Source organism: Amyelois transitella, chromosome 16, assembly GCF_032362555.1.
Source record: "Amyelois transitella isolate CPQ chromosome 16, ilAmyTran1.1, whole genome shotgun sequence".
NCBI classification, from domain to species: domain Eukaryota; kingdom Metazoa; phylum Arthropoda; class Insecta; order Lepidoptera; family Pyralidae; genus Amyelois; species Amyelois transitella.
In genome coordinates, this window is record NC_083519.1 from 10138641 (window position 1) to 10156210 (window position 17570).

Consider the following 17570-nt stretch of genomic DNA (forward strand, 5'->3'; position numbering starts at 1 on the left):
TTTGAAAATAATATTTTTTCAAATAAATTTTTACTTTCAGTCTTTGTGAGACTATTGCCTCTGTCTACCCCGTAAGGGACAAAGACGTTATCATATGTATTTTCAAAGTTCATGTCATATTAGGGTATAAGACTCTGTGCAGTAGCACAAAATTACTAAAAATGGTCGCCATACCTAACTAAGTATTTTAAATTTTTAGTTTTTTTATTGGTGGCACCACACGGCACATTCATGGCATAAATTACATTATTTGTACCGAATTCATAAAATAAATATTTTAAAATCTAACCTGCGTTAGAGGTATACAATCACTATTGCGTTTTGCACGCATCCTTGCATCTCAGAAGTGGGACTTACTTGCACTATATTAGTTCTAACCCGATGCACTATGCCTTTAATGAATGCACTAATTGTGCGTACGCAATCACCTATGTCTGACACATGTCTAGAAATATCATTAGTGAGGGTTTAAGGTCATTCATTTGCAGGTTTTTTTTTATTAGAAATTCTCAGTTATTAGCCTGATGAATCTTATTTGGGGTTGTTTTAAAATATAATGAAAGTACTTTATTTTTGTTTGTGATTCCTTTATAAGATATATACGTATAATCACGTTTATATCCCTTGCGGGGAACACAGAGCCCACAGTCTTAAAAAGACTGATAGGCCACGTTCAGCTATTTGGCTTAATGATAGAATTGAGATTCAAATAATGACAGGCTAGCCCATCGCCTCAATGAAGAATCCCAAGTTTATAAGACTTTCTCTTAGTCGCCTTATTTTGGGCATCATTTAATGTAATTTTCCCCGTTTTTTTCACATATTCCATTATTGCTTTGCTTCTCATAGTTGCAGCGTGATGTTATATAGCCTAAAGCCTTTATCGATAAATGGTCTATTAAAAACGCAAAAAGAATTTTTCAATTCGAACCAGTACTTCTTGATATTAGCGCGTTCAAACAAACAAACAAACTCTTCAGCTTTTTTGCCGTGTGGTTCCCGTCACCAATAGAAAAAAAAATAGGTCCACTACATCACTCTCCCATAGATATCGTAAAAGTCGACTAATGGGTAGGCTTATAAACTTTGGATTCTTCTTTTAGGCGATGGGCTAGCAACCCGTCACTATTTGAATCTCTACTCTATCTTAAAGCCAACGTGGCATATCAGACTTTACAAGACTGTTAGCTCTGTCTACCCCGCAAGGGATATAGACGTGATTATATGTAGTGTATGTATGTCTTCAGCTTTATAATATTAGTATAGATTACCGATTTACTCGCCGTGCCATCGATAAATCAACCTTCTTACACAACTTCTTACTTAAATTCCGCGTTTGATAACAAACCAAAACAAAGATAAAACAGTCATGCGGTCTGCGATGATGTTGATAAAACTCATTTCCGGTGATTAAAGTTTTTAATCATCACTCAGTTATAATCTTCCGTGACGGAGTAATGATTAACTTCTTTCTCCAGGCTCTGGGTAGGAGGGCGAGGGAGCATTTGAAAAAATGAAAAATGAAAAAACTATTTATTCTTTAACTTACAATATGGTAAATAACAAAAGTGTTTGAAGTCTCCTGTTAAGTATGTAATACCTGTGTTAGGAGACTCCGCTCCTCCAAGGGTACAGATTGTAAGTTACTTATACTAAAACATTACTTAAATAAAATCTAAAGAAATAATCTTATCTAGATGATAGCAGAGTGTGAAAGTGAATATATTATGAAGATACATAGTATAAAACCTTTGACCAAGATACTAGATTGGGTGGATCAGGTTTTGACTCATAGCGTCTCCTGTCTGACCTCCGCAACCTTTAGACGGAGCTAACCCATATTGGAAGTGTAGATTTTTGGTCTGATAGGCCACGGTCTACTGTGATTGAGATTAAAATAATGGCAGGTTACTAACCCATCGCCTTTCAGGCGAAACTTACTTAAACTTAAACTTAGGTTTATGAACTTTTCCCTTAGTCGCCTTTTACGACATCCATGGAATAGAGATGGAGCGGTCCAATTCTCATTACTATTGGTAACCCTTATACCTTATATAATCTTACATACATACATACATTTAATCACGTCTATATCCCTTGCGGGGTAGACAGAGCCAACAATCTTGAAAAGACTGATAGGCTACGTTCAGCTATTTGGCTTTAAGATAGAATTAAGATTCAAATAGTGACAGGTTGCTAGCCCATCGCCTCAAAGAAGAATCCCAAGTTTATAAGCCTATCTCTTAGTCGCCTTTTACGACATCCATGGAAAAGAGATGGAGCGGTCCAATTCTCATTACTATTGGTTACCCTTGTACCTTATATAATCATATTTACGCAAATATAAATTTTTACTAATTCAAAGTTTAAATTGGAACCCCTGGTGGCTGAACGCAGAACTAAACCCATCTTGCGACTAATGGCATACAAATGACAAATATATATGATACCGCTAGATCATAAGAGAGGGCGCTGCTCATACTTATTATAAAGAAAAAAAAAAGGTATTTTTTGGTTGTAAAGAATACACTCAAAAATTTGTAAAGACAAGTTGGATTAAATATGCCGTGCCGAGTGCCGTGTGGTTCGCGGCAATAATATAAAATATAATAGGACCACTCCATCTCTTGCACATGGATGTTGTGAAAGGCGACTAAGGGATAGGCTAATAAACTTGGGATTCTTCTTGTTGGCGAGCAACCTGTCACAGCTGAGAACAGAACAGCTGAATGTGCCTTTTTCAGACTTTTCAAGACAGTTGGCTTTATTTACCCCTCAAGGGATGTACGTGTGATTATATAAATGAACTAGCTGTTTCGGCAAACGTTGTTTTGCCAAATAAATAATTTTTGAGTAATTTCTTTTTAAATTAAATGTTAAGGGTGGCGATCCTTAACACTAAGGGGTATGAAAAAAACATGTTGGCCGATTCTCAGACCTACTCAAGCTCATGAGAATCGGCCGTTTCGGATGAGTACGGGAAAGAACATTGTGACACGAGTAGGTATTTTATATATAAGATTAAACAGATTTCATTGTTTAGAGAAGGCTGTTTAAAATTCTGATATACCAGTTCACACCACCGATGTGATCGCGTGGACATGTCATAACTTGTTGCCCTCAAGAATTAAATACTAATCACCCATCATGATAAGAAATGTCCAGGTTAACTACGCTTAAGTCCGTCATGTAATCTGCGCATAAGCTTACGAAGTAGGTCGACAAACAAATTTTATAGCTGCAGATTTTATACGAGACGGAGAAGGAAAACTGAATATTAATACGATATTTATGTGATATGTTGCAATGGTCATATGAGCATATGAACAAACAGTGTATATGTTAATTCATACTTCCATATTCCATTCCATGCGAAAGGAAGTTTGTTTGTCACTTCTTTCTCTATGTATATATTCTCTATGTATCTATGAGACCAATTTTCATGAAATTTACTTAATCACGTACATCCATAGTTCTCAGGGTACCTTTCACAGAAGATATTAGTCCTGTATAAACTAAGTTAAAGCCAGTATTATAATAAGAGTAAAAGTAATATCGTATATTTGTCAAAGAAGTTTTTCTGTAAAAAAGGGTGTACAGTCATTTGAAAGTACTGCTGGCCACTAAGAAAAAACAGAACAAAAATAGAATATTGCACAAAATTTTTAAAAAGACCGAAGAGCGTAGTTCACTTTTTGTAATCTCATGGATGTTAATACCTAATGTATAAACCAAATATAAGTTCAGTGAGATATTTCAGAAAGTGCAGTTTTAATTTCTTTCAAAACAAGTTCCGACAAAGATCATAAAATAGTTCTGTATTAAACAAAGGGAGGATTTACAAGTAGATACCTTAGATACAGTAAGATCGTATATTTGTCAAAGCAGTTTCTTTTTTGTAAGGAAGTAAATGTGAGGATTCTCAAGAGTATACCTTAGAATCCAGGAAGTTGTTGATGCTACCAGAGCTACCAGAACTCTGGCTTTGAATGCTGTCATCGCTGTTGCCCAAACCGCTGTTACTGCTGCTCTTACTTTCCGAATCGGACTCGATCCACAAAGGAGACCGGTACTTGAACGTGTGAGCGGAAGAGTTGAACTTCTTGTCATTATTCATTTTGTTGATATCGCTTGAGATTTCTTTTTATAACACAAAAATGTTGTAAAGATTTCCAGTGAAATACGACTCACAAATGTTTTAACGACAACTTATTTGCAGGATGATTTTAACAGAATTTCCGATTTGATTTGCAAATTTGTAACTAGAACTACTAAATTAATTTAACGAATCAAATTTTACGTTATTAACACCAAATTATGTGTAAAAAACCGATGTTATTAAATCCTAAATTGACAGCTTATGAAACTTTTAAAAATTTTTACATATTTCTAGCGATTATAAGATTTGCACTTGAATGAGATCGGTCTGGATCTAAGATCACGGACAATTGACTGTAGGCAAATAGGACACAGTAGTGGGAGGATCAATTGGACTCCTCGGGATACGACTTCGATTATCAAATTTGTTACATCACATTGACCTTCACAAGACAATCTCTGTTATTAGCTCCTGTCCGTGACATCGTCTGGATATCATCACAAGAAAATTTTTACTTTCGGGTGCATTAGCAGGATTCCCTTTGTATATTCGAACCAAACCAATTCGCATAATTAAGTTAGCTTTTCGAATTTCCAAATGTTTGTATCTGCTGAATAGTCAGTCAAATGAAGCTTAGAACCATTTAGGTAAATACCCTCTATATGTCTTGCGGGGCAAACAGAGCCAAAGGACATGTATGCCTTGGCCTTCATGATGGAATTGTGATTCAAATAGTGGTTGCTAATCCATCACCTACGAGAGGAATCTCAAGTTTATCTAAATTAATATTATAAAGCTGAAGAGTTTGTTTGTTTTGAATAAAATTTGCTAATCTCAGGAACTACTGGGTTCGAATTGAAAAATTCTTTTTGCGTTTAATAGACCATTTATTGAGAAAGGCTTTAAGCTATATAACAACACACTGCAACTATAAGGAGCAAAGAAATAATGGAAAATGTGAAAAAACCGGGGAAAATTATTCATCCTTCAATAATGGTCAAAATCACTATTCCACGCGAACGAAGTTGCGGGCACAGCTATTAATAAATAATTGACACGTTAAAATTTACAGACTAACAGCTTTTGGGCAAGCAGCTGAGAATGAGAGAGTACGTTGTGATGAGAAATAAAATGCAATTTCAATTAATTATTACGTCAATATCTTGTCGCTTTGGAGTCTTCAAAGTGAAGAGTCGCGTTTGAACGTCCCTAAAGGATGTCGTTAGACAATTTGTGACCTCAGGATTGGTCACAAATTGAACCTGTTTCTTCATCGTTAGATATCTATTTCTTTAGGTGGGGTACCATTCATAGTAACCGTGTCAAGGGGAGTTCTGTCGTTATTTTTTATTTTTATTGCGCGTATTTGTCTAAGTAAGTTAAATTCTAGACTATTTTTTATTTTTAGTTCAATTGTTATAAATGCCAATGTCAATTTCATTTTAAAGTTTCATAGACTTTATAAGTTATCACTACTGTAATGCAATTGCAAACTGCACATTCGATTGGATCACTAACATCGAGAAAGTACATATGTATATATAATCACGTCTATATCCCTTGTGGGGTAGACAGAGCCAGCAGTCTTGAATGACAGATAGGCCACGTTCATCTGTAGCTTAATGATAGAATTGAGATTCAAATAGTGACTGATGGGCGATGGGCTAGCAACCAATCCAAACAGCTGAACGTGGCCTACCAGTCTCTTCAAGACTTTTGGCTCTGTCTACCCCGCAGGGGATATAGACGTGACTATACGAATGAATGAATAAGAGATAAGAAATCGAAAATTAGTTTGAAGAATAAAAATAGTATTTCTAGTAGTTCCAAGGTTCCTCTTAGCTTCATCACGATTTCCATCGTGACTACTGAGCCCTCCCATCGCATCAAGATGGGAACCCGTCAGGAGGGCAAACATTGTATAGCAGTCTTTGCTAAGCTTTCATTTTACTTGTTAAATTAAATTGATCCCTGACCACGACGTCAAAATTTGGAATCAATCTTCAATCAATCAATTTATTTGTCAAACATAGGTACAAAGTTACAGTTGTTCAATAATAATACGAGTACAGTTTGCTATGTCTTGCTGTTTAAAGCATACAAATATTAAGGTTCATGTCAATACAGGTTCTATTTCACTTCAATATCAGACGAAACTATTTAATTAGAAAAAAAAAACACATACATCTGAAATTATGAAGTTTTAAATTTATATTAGTACTTACTTTGTTCACTTTTGCGTTAATATACATGTTGCGTATAGCTTGAAAATCTTTTAAAGCATCAGGTACTGTAATAGACCTTTTCCTCATTGGATGTTTTCTGAATTCAATATCATCATCGGCAATTGTCACTTTGGACTGTGGTGCTTCTTCCAGTTGGCTTTTATCATTATTCACTTTCATATCTTCCGGACCTGATATAGTGACTTCAGGAGTTGAAGGTCGATCGGCGTATTTGACACTAGGGACTGGAGATATAGGTGAACCAATTTGAAAGCTGGTTTGTGATGATCCAGGGTCTTCTTCATCGATGAATTTGATATCATTCGGCGTTCGGTTTGCTTCTAAAATTAGCCTTTTAGTTTCTGGTGGCATTTCTACGTAATCGTGTGGGTAAGATGGTATGTGTACTCTTAGGTCAGGTTTCTTTCGTACTCTCATTTTGCAGTTGTAGTATTTATGAGGGTCCCTATTTTTTACTTGTTAATAATAGCTTTTTAATATTCCTTACTCCATGTTTTCACATTTAAAAAAAAAATTTGGCTACAATTTCAAAACATCACGTGAAATGCAAATCTTAACTAAATCCTCAAATATTGATAATGAGGCTTCTGTTTGGAACCTTAAACACGATAAGACTCATTTATCTTTAAATCAAGGACAGATTAGACCTAGATGTGGGAAAACGTGAAAAACACTTTAACCGGCACAATTTTCAGTTTATTCACTTTAATAATTAGTAATTTATACACTCAGTTACACATGAAACAGTAAGATCAAAAATAATAACTGAGCAAATTTTCTATCCTTCATTTTATCACATTGCTATCGCCCGCTTGATAAAAGTCTTATGACGTCTATCGATAGACTTTTAATTCTTATCTTTTGATTTACCAAAGTCTGTATTCACTAGAACAACGAGCTCAATATGAATTGAAAATCCTTTATGGCCATGTCTCATTATCACCCCGCCATATTTGGTTGTATGATGCGCAAGTTGACTAATAGTAAAGATAATGATGTTTTCAAGTGTCCCTAATTTCATGTCAATAACCGTAACACCGGATCAATCGTAATCCTATTCGGGTATTAAGTTAATCGCTTGTTAACATATTACAAAAATGTTGTTAAAATTAACGAAATTAATAAAAAAAATTATACGCATTTTCATATGAACTATATAAACACTGTATATAAAGACATATATATGGACTTTTGCAAGTAACTTGATTTAGTAGAAGCATTGTAATACTTATAGATATAACTCACCTCATCTTGGGGCTTATTCATGTACTGTTGTCTCAAAACCTCCGCCTCCAGGTTATTCAGCGTTGGCATCGAAATAGAGTTCCGTCTCAGATTCGTTCTTCGTGACTCCGTATCCTCTCTCTCCTTCCCTAACAGAGCATCCGTTTCATTCTCACCAAAGGTCTTCGAAGTGCTAGGTGTGGCATCAGAAATACTCGTTGATTGAGTACTCGGACTAGTAGGTTTGCTCGAATATGGATCTAAGGTCACATACAGAGTCCCCTCTGGGGTGTTAACAACTATTGTGTCACTATTTGGCGAAGTGTGCACTGAACCTAAATCCGATGCGTGAATCACCCTGTCTGCTTTTGGCTTGGGCTCATTTGTATCTCCTCTCTCGACATCTCTAAGTCTCGTTGGTCGAATGGGATCTTCAGTTTTAACCTGTTCAAGTTCAACGACATCATCGACGAATGGTATATCATCGTTGGATTGTATTTCAGGTGAATTTAGACCTTGTGCCACATCGTTGCTGACTTGATTTTTACTCGAACGCCCGCCTTCCATTATATTTCATAGCTACCTGTAACGAGAAGGAGTATTATTTCAATAACACTACTATCAGGTTCTGAAATCTGATTGGCCGTAACACAGTAAAACATACTCAGGTATTCATGCACCATCGATTTTTCATTAGCGGTGGCCAAATTTGTGATCATGTGAATCATTAGTTGAAGGCTTCTCAGAATTTTTGTTTGTTCAAACAAATATGTGAATGGAAATGAATTTCCGTCTCAATTCCCTTTTCAATTATATTTATAATGAATAAATGAAACACGGCCCATCGCGATTTCTAATGTTGTATATCCAATGGACACCAGTTATAAGAACCACATTACATGAGCGCAATGTACCCAGAACCATGTTCAAATATTTGGGAAAATCATTAAAATACCCTTGCCAAAAATCGAACCGAGGACCTACTGACTACTCAAAAGACTTGACAATCAACTTATTTAATGACTAAATGATTGTCATTTAGTGTAGCTTTTATCATATTTTAAGTTTACCCGCAAAGATTGTGGCCGTTAGACGGGAGTCGCTTCGTAAAAACCTGACTTACATGGTGCAGTGTCATTGTTAGAGTGCGCACCCCAGAATCCTCTCCGAAGAAGACTGTAAAAACTAGTTAAACACTAATCTTCTTCCTCCTGTCTTTAGTCCCGGTTGCATCCTCGCCTCTCTGGAGAGGAGCCCGGGGTATGCCTTTGATTATTGATCCTAGAATGGGTGTGTTGGACACTAATATCTATAGGAATATACAAGTACTCTGTATTATACAAAGTCATCGTTTGCTTAAACTCTTTTATGTACATTGTGACGCAAAGTGCGTCATGGACTCAAGGTTGAGATTTTCTGAGGATTAAGATAGCCATACGTATGAAATAGAGGATATACTAATTCTTGTATGTAACTCTCTCATATCATAACGTAATGCTTTCCAATAGGTTTTAATTCAGACACGGAAATCTTGCACACTTTTTCCGACTCAGTCAATTCAGATAGGCTGTCTTTAATGATTAAATATAGGGTAAATTAATTCCATTTAATTATCATTTGAAAAAGGCGTGAATGAATTTATTTAAAGTAGATAATATCACAGATGACTTCTTTACTCGTATATTTAAAAAAATCCAAATTAGCATTACGTTTTTGAACTACTAAAATATAAATTTAGATTTTTTTATATTATTTGTTATAACCTTGAGAGTTTCAAAGTCATAAATAATAACGGATCTTTTTATAATAAACAAAATAAAGGCTTTTTAAATATTTTTATTAAATCTCACAATAAAAATTACCTGATAGAAGTTTGAAGAAATTTAAATCAGCATAAAATATAAAAATATTGTCAATAGCACTATTAGGAGTATGGCATAAATTAAATAATCGAGATGGAAAATACACCAGAAACAGTTCACGCCATCTTTGTTGCATCCGGTGAAACACTTCATTTTTAATCTGCATCAATATTTTTTTTAAAACATTGATATTGCAAATATATTATATGCAACACTTCTATTATACATTGAAGTCGCTAGTCGCTCTTGTTTTTTGAATTAAACTTTCAAATTAATTTTGTAAGTATATTTGCATTGTAGTAAATGTTATCAAAAGTCATATAAATAAACAATTTTTTTTTTTCGCGTATTATCCAATAAGTTTAAATATAATTTAGCACCTTATTACACATAACTTGATCACTGCACTTCGCAATTTGATAATCCTTTTTTTACCCGACCGTTTTGCGACGATAATAATTGGATTGCTTGAATCAAAATAATTAAACTGAAATAATTACCAGTTGAAAACAATGTTTGTATTAGACAAATCTGTGTGAATCCACCTACACAGGTACAGTCAAAGACTTAAATGATGTAATGAACAAAAATGTATGGCATCATTGCTCACGTGAACTTGGAAATTAGCGTAAATCACGATAATTATAATTAGACTGATTGCAAACGATCTTCAATGGTAACTAGAGGTATATGGCCTGATCACATGGGCTGATAACCAGGCTAAAAATTAGACTAGTCTGGTAGTGTTAGATTTTTTAGACACAGAATGAAATATGTTAAGTAAGAAAGTAAAAATTTATTTATTTCTTCACAAAATACACATAGAAGTAACATAAAACATAACATCAATCTTAAGCTAGATATTTCGTGAAGACTGGTGCTTAAAATAGGCTGAAACAGCCTGTCACACAAGACACCAGGTCTCACCTCCTGGTTTTACAAGCATACTTATTATAAGTGACAAGTGATAAATATACATACACATATACCCATACATATATTATATACCTACATATATATCTACATACATATACACATACATAAACCTACATCTTCTATATATATAAAACTCTTCCGTTACTGAGTGACTGACTGACAGACAACGCACAGTCGAAACTACTGGTCGTAGACAGCTGAAATTTGGAATGTAGGTTCCTTGGGATATGTAGGGGAGCACTAAGAAAGGATTTTTGGAAATTCAACCCCCAAGGGGGGGAAAAGGGGTAAAAACGTTTCTATGAAAAATCTTATTCCTTGGGTTTATAAACTTGAAACTTGGCATGAACACGTACATAGGCAAGTAAATATATATAAATATATATGGGACAAATTACACTGATTGAGTTAGCCTCGAAGTAAGTTCGGGACTTGTGTTACGAGATACTAACTCAACGATACTATATTTTATAATAAATACTTATATAGATAAACATCCAAGACCCAGGGCAATCAGAAAAAGTTCTTTTCTCATCATGCCCTGGCCGGGATTCGAACCCGGGACCTCCGGTGTCACAGACAAGCGTACTACCGCTGCGCCACAGAGGCCAAAATATGTTTGACATTATAAGTTTTTTCAAACTACCCTCCAATCGTGATTTAGGGGGTGCGATTGGGTGACTGATTTATTAACGCACAGCCGAAACCGCTCGGTATAGGAGTCTGAGATTTTGAACAGAGGTTCCTTTAGTAACATAAGTGAGCACTAAGAAGGGATTTTTGAAATGTCAACCCCCAAGGGGGGGAAACGGGATAAACTGAGCCGGGGCTGCGGGAAAGTTCTAACGAGATACCGTGGCCCCGGAACGCAAAGGGCAACTGAAGGAACGAGGTGGGTTTTAGTCAGTAAAAGTCTGACACTCCCTTCCGTTCCACCCAGAGCGGGAGAGGTCATTTGATGATTTCCCATCCTTAAAAAAAAAGACTTTGTATGACAACTTTCAGTCGTCTCTTTAACATACATAATAACATACATAATTATGTACATACATGCATAACATTAATAACATCACGCCTTTAAATGCCTATTTTGTGTTAACACTACCCATACAAACAGCTAAAAGGAAACAAGTGAAGAGACGAAATTTGTCCGCATCCATTTTCACCTAAATTCTTAACGTTAATGAGATTTACTTTTTATTATCAGGTCAACCTAATAGCCTCACATGTACGTATAACTTCGTAAGAATTTTCTTTCAACTCCTAACCGTTGAGAAGTTGTACCTTCCATCATCAGCTCATTCACATGGGATGATGACTATCAGACGCAAATACTTAAACAGAAGGAAATCCTGTAAGGCCTCTTCGTCCTATAAATCCTGTTTTTTTTTTCTTTTGAGACGATGATTTTGTCTCGCTTTACTTTTTCTATATAGATTTGTATGTATACTAATATTATAAAGAGGAACAATCTATTTTTTTATATGTTTGTTTGTTTACACATGTAATCGATAAACTCCGAAACTACTGAATCGATTTCAAACATTCACCATTAGAAAGCTACATCATCCCTGAGTAACACAGGCTATATTTAATTCCAGTTGTAACAAGATTTCAGCCTGTGGAAGAAAAAGCCCTGTCGAGATCATTAAAAAACGCTTTATATAACCGAATTACACGTGGGCGAAGCCGCGGGCGGAAAGCTAGTAAGTACATATAGGTAAAATGTTGGGAGTTGGTCAGGTCATACATATATATAATCACGCCTTTATCCCATGACGGGTAGACAGAGCCTACAAGTCTTGGAAATACTAAAAAGCCGCGTATTATAGACAAATAGTCAGCATTAATGAGTTAAAAAATGCTAGGTTTAATGCTAGGTTGAGTTAATAAAATGCTAGGTTTTTTAGGTATTGAGATTATCCCATGACGGGTAGACAGAGCCTACAGTCTTGGAAATACTAAAAAGCCGCGTTTTAAGTTATTATAGACAAATACTCGTAGTCAGAATTAATGAGTTAAAAAAATGCTAGGTTAAATGCTAGGTTGAGTTAATAAAACGCTAGGTTTTTTAGGTATTGAGATTCATATAAAGTGACAAGTTGTTAGCCCATCGCCAAAAAGAAGAATCCCAAGTTTATAAACCTATCCCTTAGTCGCCATTTACGACATCCATGGGAAAGAGATAGAGTGGTCCTATTCTTTATTTCTATTGGTGCCGGGAACCACACGGCACATGTTATTCGTTGCATGTTGAATTTAAGTAAGTGCATAAACTTCGTAATCGTTGTTACCACTCTACAGTTGTTAATAAAATACATATCTACATACAAACATATTATCACGTCTATATCCTTTGCGGTAGACAGAGCCAACAGTCCCGAAAAAAAAACTGATAGGCCACGTTCACAATTTTGGCTTAATGATAGCATTGAGATTCAAATAGTGAAAAGTTTCTTGCCCATCGCCAAAAAGAAGAATCCCAAGTTTTTAAGCCTATCCCTTAGTCGCCTTTTACGACATCCATGGGAAAGAGATGGAGTGGTCCTATTCATGTTTTCTATTGGTACCGGGAACCATAGGGAACTTCATCAATTCTTCTCTTACCTAAACAATATCGACCGATATTAAACCAATCAGAAATTGACTGTATCAATTTTTTGTTACTTACTTAATTCATTACCTCTTGTTTCCTCAAGTACCAAAATAAAATTAATTAATTTACGTAACACTTAACGTCTCAGAATAGTAAGTAGGTACTGTTTTATCAGAATTAAATACCAAAGGTTGATATTGAAAATGTTTGCTAGTTCAACTGTAGTCTTTGGCAAGAAATAGTTTAAAATCCTACTAATATTAATAAATGCGAAAGTTCGTGAGTATGTCAGGATGTCAGTATGGATGTTTGTTACTCTTTCACGCAAAAACTCTTGAACCGATTACGATGAAATTTTTTAGGTACCTATGTTGGTAGCTGAAGACCCAGAATAACATAAAGGCTACTTTTTATCCCAGAGTTCCCGCGGGATTGATAGGGTTTCCATGCGGTCGAAGTTATCAGAATTATATAGTGCCGTGTGGTTCCCGGCACCAAAACAAAAAAGAATAGGACCACTCCATCTCTTTCCCATGGATGTCGTAAAAGGCGACTAAGGAGTATGCTCATAAACTTGGGATTCTTCTTTTAGGCGATGGGCTAGCAACCTGTCACTATTTGAATCTCTTCTGAAAAAATTTTAAAGCAAAATAGCTGAAAATAGCCTGTCAGTCTTTACAAAACAGTTGGCTCTGTCTACCCCGCAAGGGATATAGACGTGATTATATGTATGTATGTACTCGGTGATATAATTTAAAACAAACATACACACAAAGTAACTCTATAATGAGGTTTACAAATTGTGAAGCTGAATGGGCAGCCATTACAGTTTCAGTATAAATCACATAATGACAATTGTTATGTACGTATTAAGATTAATAATGGTATGGAAATGAGCCGCTTTTAGAAAAATGTCACGTTAGTAAAGCAGTTATCCCTTTTGGGACAAAGAAAATATAAAGGTTGTATGTAAACATACTTAGTTCAAAATTAATTTCAAAAAATTTATGAAATAGTAAGAAAGGTGCCGTGTGGTTGCCGGCACCAATAGAAAAAAGAGTAGCACTACACTATCTCTTTCCCATTGATATCGTAAAAAGCGACTAAGGGATAGGTATTATTCCGCTTTGAGACGATGGGTTAGCAACCTGTCACTAATTAAATCTCAATTCTATTATTGATTCAAACAACTGAACGTGGCCTTTATGTCTTTTGATGACTGTTGGCTCTGTCTACCCCGCAAGGGATATAGACGTAATTATAATGTATGTATGTATAAATTTTAAATAAATAAAAATCAAGATTAGCGCACATGTAACATTTAAAAACCACAATTTATTTACAGAAAACATTCTAAGAATACAAAGCATGTTTTTCCTACTATTATCTATCAATGCGGTTAAGCGCTTAACTTGGAGTCATTATTATGATTGGTCAGGTATTCGTTAAGTTTAAAATTGCAGTTTTATGTACGACGTATAGACGGACGGATTCTATTTTGTTTATCTTGAAACCGCTCTGTAATATGAATGAATGAATGAATAGATTAGATTTATTTTCAAAATTGGATACTAGGTATCACTTATTGACGTCACATCACTTAAATCTAATCACATCTACTACAAAGCGCATGTGTAGAAGAAGCGGCAGAACAAGCTACACTGCAGCATTTTCACCGGACGTCAATTTACAAATATAAATCTCTTAAATCTAAATCGTGAACGAATGCACATTATCTACATTAAAAAATATTAATTTATATTAAACTAATGATTTCAACACGAACATTTCGTGAAATAAATAAAAATGGTCACGTCTATATCCTTGCGGGGTAGACAGAGTCAATATTCTTGACAAGTTTGAAAGTCCAGTTTGAGCTGTAGGGCTAGTTGATGATTTTAGAAATGCAGCGTCCAAATGTTTTTACATCTATACTAATATTATAAAGCTGAAGAGTTTGTTTGTTTGTTTGAACGCGCTAATCTCAGGAACTACTGGCTCGAATTGAAAAATTCTTTTTGCGTTGAATAGACCATTTATCGAGGAAGGTTTAAGGCTATATAACATCACGCGGCAACTATTAGGAGCGAAGAAATAATGGAAAATGTGAAAAAAAACGGGGGAAATTATTCATCCTTGAGGGCTTCAAGGATGCCCAATATAACTATTCCACGCGGACAAAGTCGCGGGCACAGCTAGTACATACATAAAATTTCCCAGAGGGGTAGACAGACACTGCATATTTCGACTTGCCACAATCCCTCTATACTTATTTTTGATTTCATTACATCCACCACTTTTTTAAATTGGTCATTCTTACAACAGAGGTTTGGCTGATAGGTACCTGAAATCTATGGTTATATATTGTTTAACGGCGAGTATAGACCCTAGAAAACGTCACGTGTTTCAACTAGTTAATAAATTAGCACAAAACATATGCAGATTTGCCTTTGCACTGAGGGTGCATTGTTTGCACGAGGTCTCGATTATCATGCTAAATGCATGCGTGTGCGCATCGCGTCGGTCCCTAGCGTAAGAACCGAGTTATGCAAGCATTACATATGGTTTATTTAACCGTCATAAATAGTTTAACTTCTTTTCGGTTTATGTTAGGTTTTTTTCGATTTTATCATTAAGCCAGACACCTGACCGTGGCCTATCAGTCTTTTTAAGATTGTTGGCTCTGTCTACCCCGCGAGCGATATAGACGTAACTATATATTATGTTCTTTTAAGTGATGGGCTAGCAACCTGTGACTATCTGAATCTGTAACACCATTAAGCCATCCAAACTATTGGCTCTGTCTACATATAATTTTATTCATAAGATATATTTAGTTACTTCACAAAAATAATATATTATGCAGTCTAAGTTGTCAGCTTAAGTAAAATAGAGAAAAATATATATATCAGAGTGATGAGGATGCAACCGGGACTAATAAAGCCTAAGCCTAATAAAGACTAATAAAGCCAGGAGGAAGAATAATAGATTGACTTTCAAATACAAAAATAACATTTGCCACCTAAGTTTATAATGTTTGTAATTAGAACATGAATTTATTTTTCACATTATTAATTCAAAAGTAAAATTGATTAGCATTTTAAAAAAAAACTTAACGAAAATCTTTTTGTAAACCACGAAAAAAATGTTGACTCGATAACTTGAGAAATTAGACAGTAGCGCTTAAATAAATTGACAAGAATATGAAGATTATTTAAAGTCATACAGTTAAATATCAGATTGCAAATCGGAAATTTTATATCCACTTTTTAACTTGGAAAATTTTAATAGTAGATTTCTATTTGAAAAATAAAAATGTTGATGTTCCTTAAATTTTGAGAAACTACACAGATTAATCATTATTAAACATTCAACTGGACGTGGCCTTTCAGTCTTTTCAAGACTTTTAGCTCTGTCTACTCCGCAAGGGATATAATGCGTATGTTTGTATAGAAAGACACTTAACCTCATCATTTAAAAAAAATGTCAATAGTAACACCTAGTCTTGATAAATACAGACACATTATAAAAATCACTTTGCAAAACTGCAAGTTTTAACATTTTTAAGGCATCAATTTTAACACAAAACAAAAATGAATCCAAAACCGCGTTCTTATTGAAATTCCCTTACAGGGACCACAGAAATCAATCAAGGCACAAAATTGCGCGAGAGAAAAATGTTTTTCCTGAAGAATTTTTCCTTAAATATAACCTACCTATAAGTAAATTAAAAAAAAATTTTGCACTTACGGAATTTCCCTCACACGCAAGAAATACAGCGATCGATCAAAATCACACACTGCGAGAGTTGTGGAGAGGAGCCCGGCACTCACTGCTCATTATCTATACGTTTACACGAGCACCATCAAACTTAGTACGTAATCTGTGTCTGCAATGTATACTTACGTAGAGGTATAAAGTGGATTGGTTGAAAATTGGATAGGTATGGAAAAACGGAGACTTGTGGGGACTTGTGAAACGTAACTTATACGTGCTCGCTTGGAAGAAAATTAAATAATAAATTTAATTTAAAAAAAAACCTATTGTATTAAACAACGATAAGACAGAGACTTTTGTAAATATAAGTTTATTTTTTTAAATACCACCGAATAATAACTGATAACTTCGGATTTAACTCTCCTGACAAATCCTTAAATGAAAGCAGGTTGACTAAGCAGCTATACAAGGAGATTGTGGAGGAAAAGGTCGGAGTGGGAAGGCCTAGACGAACGTATCTTAATCAAATTAAGGACGTCCTGGCAAAGGCTCAGGTCAAGAGTTCCCGAAACGCTTGCAGAGACCGAAACAGAAGAAGAAGAAAGCTCCAGGAAAGAGGCGAGATTTTATGTCTGTATATGTTTGTATGACAAATCCTTTAAAATATGTCGACAAATTGTTATTAAACCTTTTAAGGTTTTAAATCTGTTTAGGATGGATACTGGCCTGCAGTTCTTAATGAAAACTAAGTTGACGCTTAATCTTGTCCTTCAAATATTTACTATATGTATGTAATGATATATGTAAACACACTTCCCTTGAAAGTGTGCTCTGCAAGACGTGAATATATCTCAAACATTACCATACTTAATTAAAATAATTTTTACAGG

At 35.0% G+C, this 17570-nt stretch overlaps 1 protein-coding gene across 2 annotated transcripts in view; it reads right to left on the reverse strand.

Moving 5' to 3' along the window:
* Positions 1 to 16836, reverse strand: part of LOC106129108 (myogenesis-regulating glycosidase) — a 40282-nt gene extending 23446 nt beyond the window's left edge. Inside the window, exons 1-2 of one of the 2 annotated variants that reach the window (XM_013327576.2) lie at positions 16714 to 16836; positions 7591 to 8152 (exon numbers count right to left, since the gene is read on the reverse strand). In XM_013327576.2, the coding sequence (XP_013183030.1) occupies positions 7591 to 8136 (546 nt within the window). In that variant the 5' untranslated portion in view covers positions 8137 to 8152; positions 16714 to 16836. Of the gene's footprint in view, positions 1 to 6324; positions 7195 to 7590; positions 8153 to 16713 lie in introns of those variants that run through there. The other variant, XM_013327577.2, reaches the window with a different exon arrangement.
* Positions 16837 to 17570: the final 734 nt, after the last annotated feature.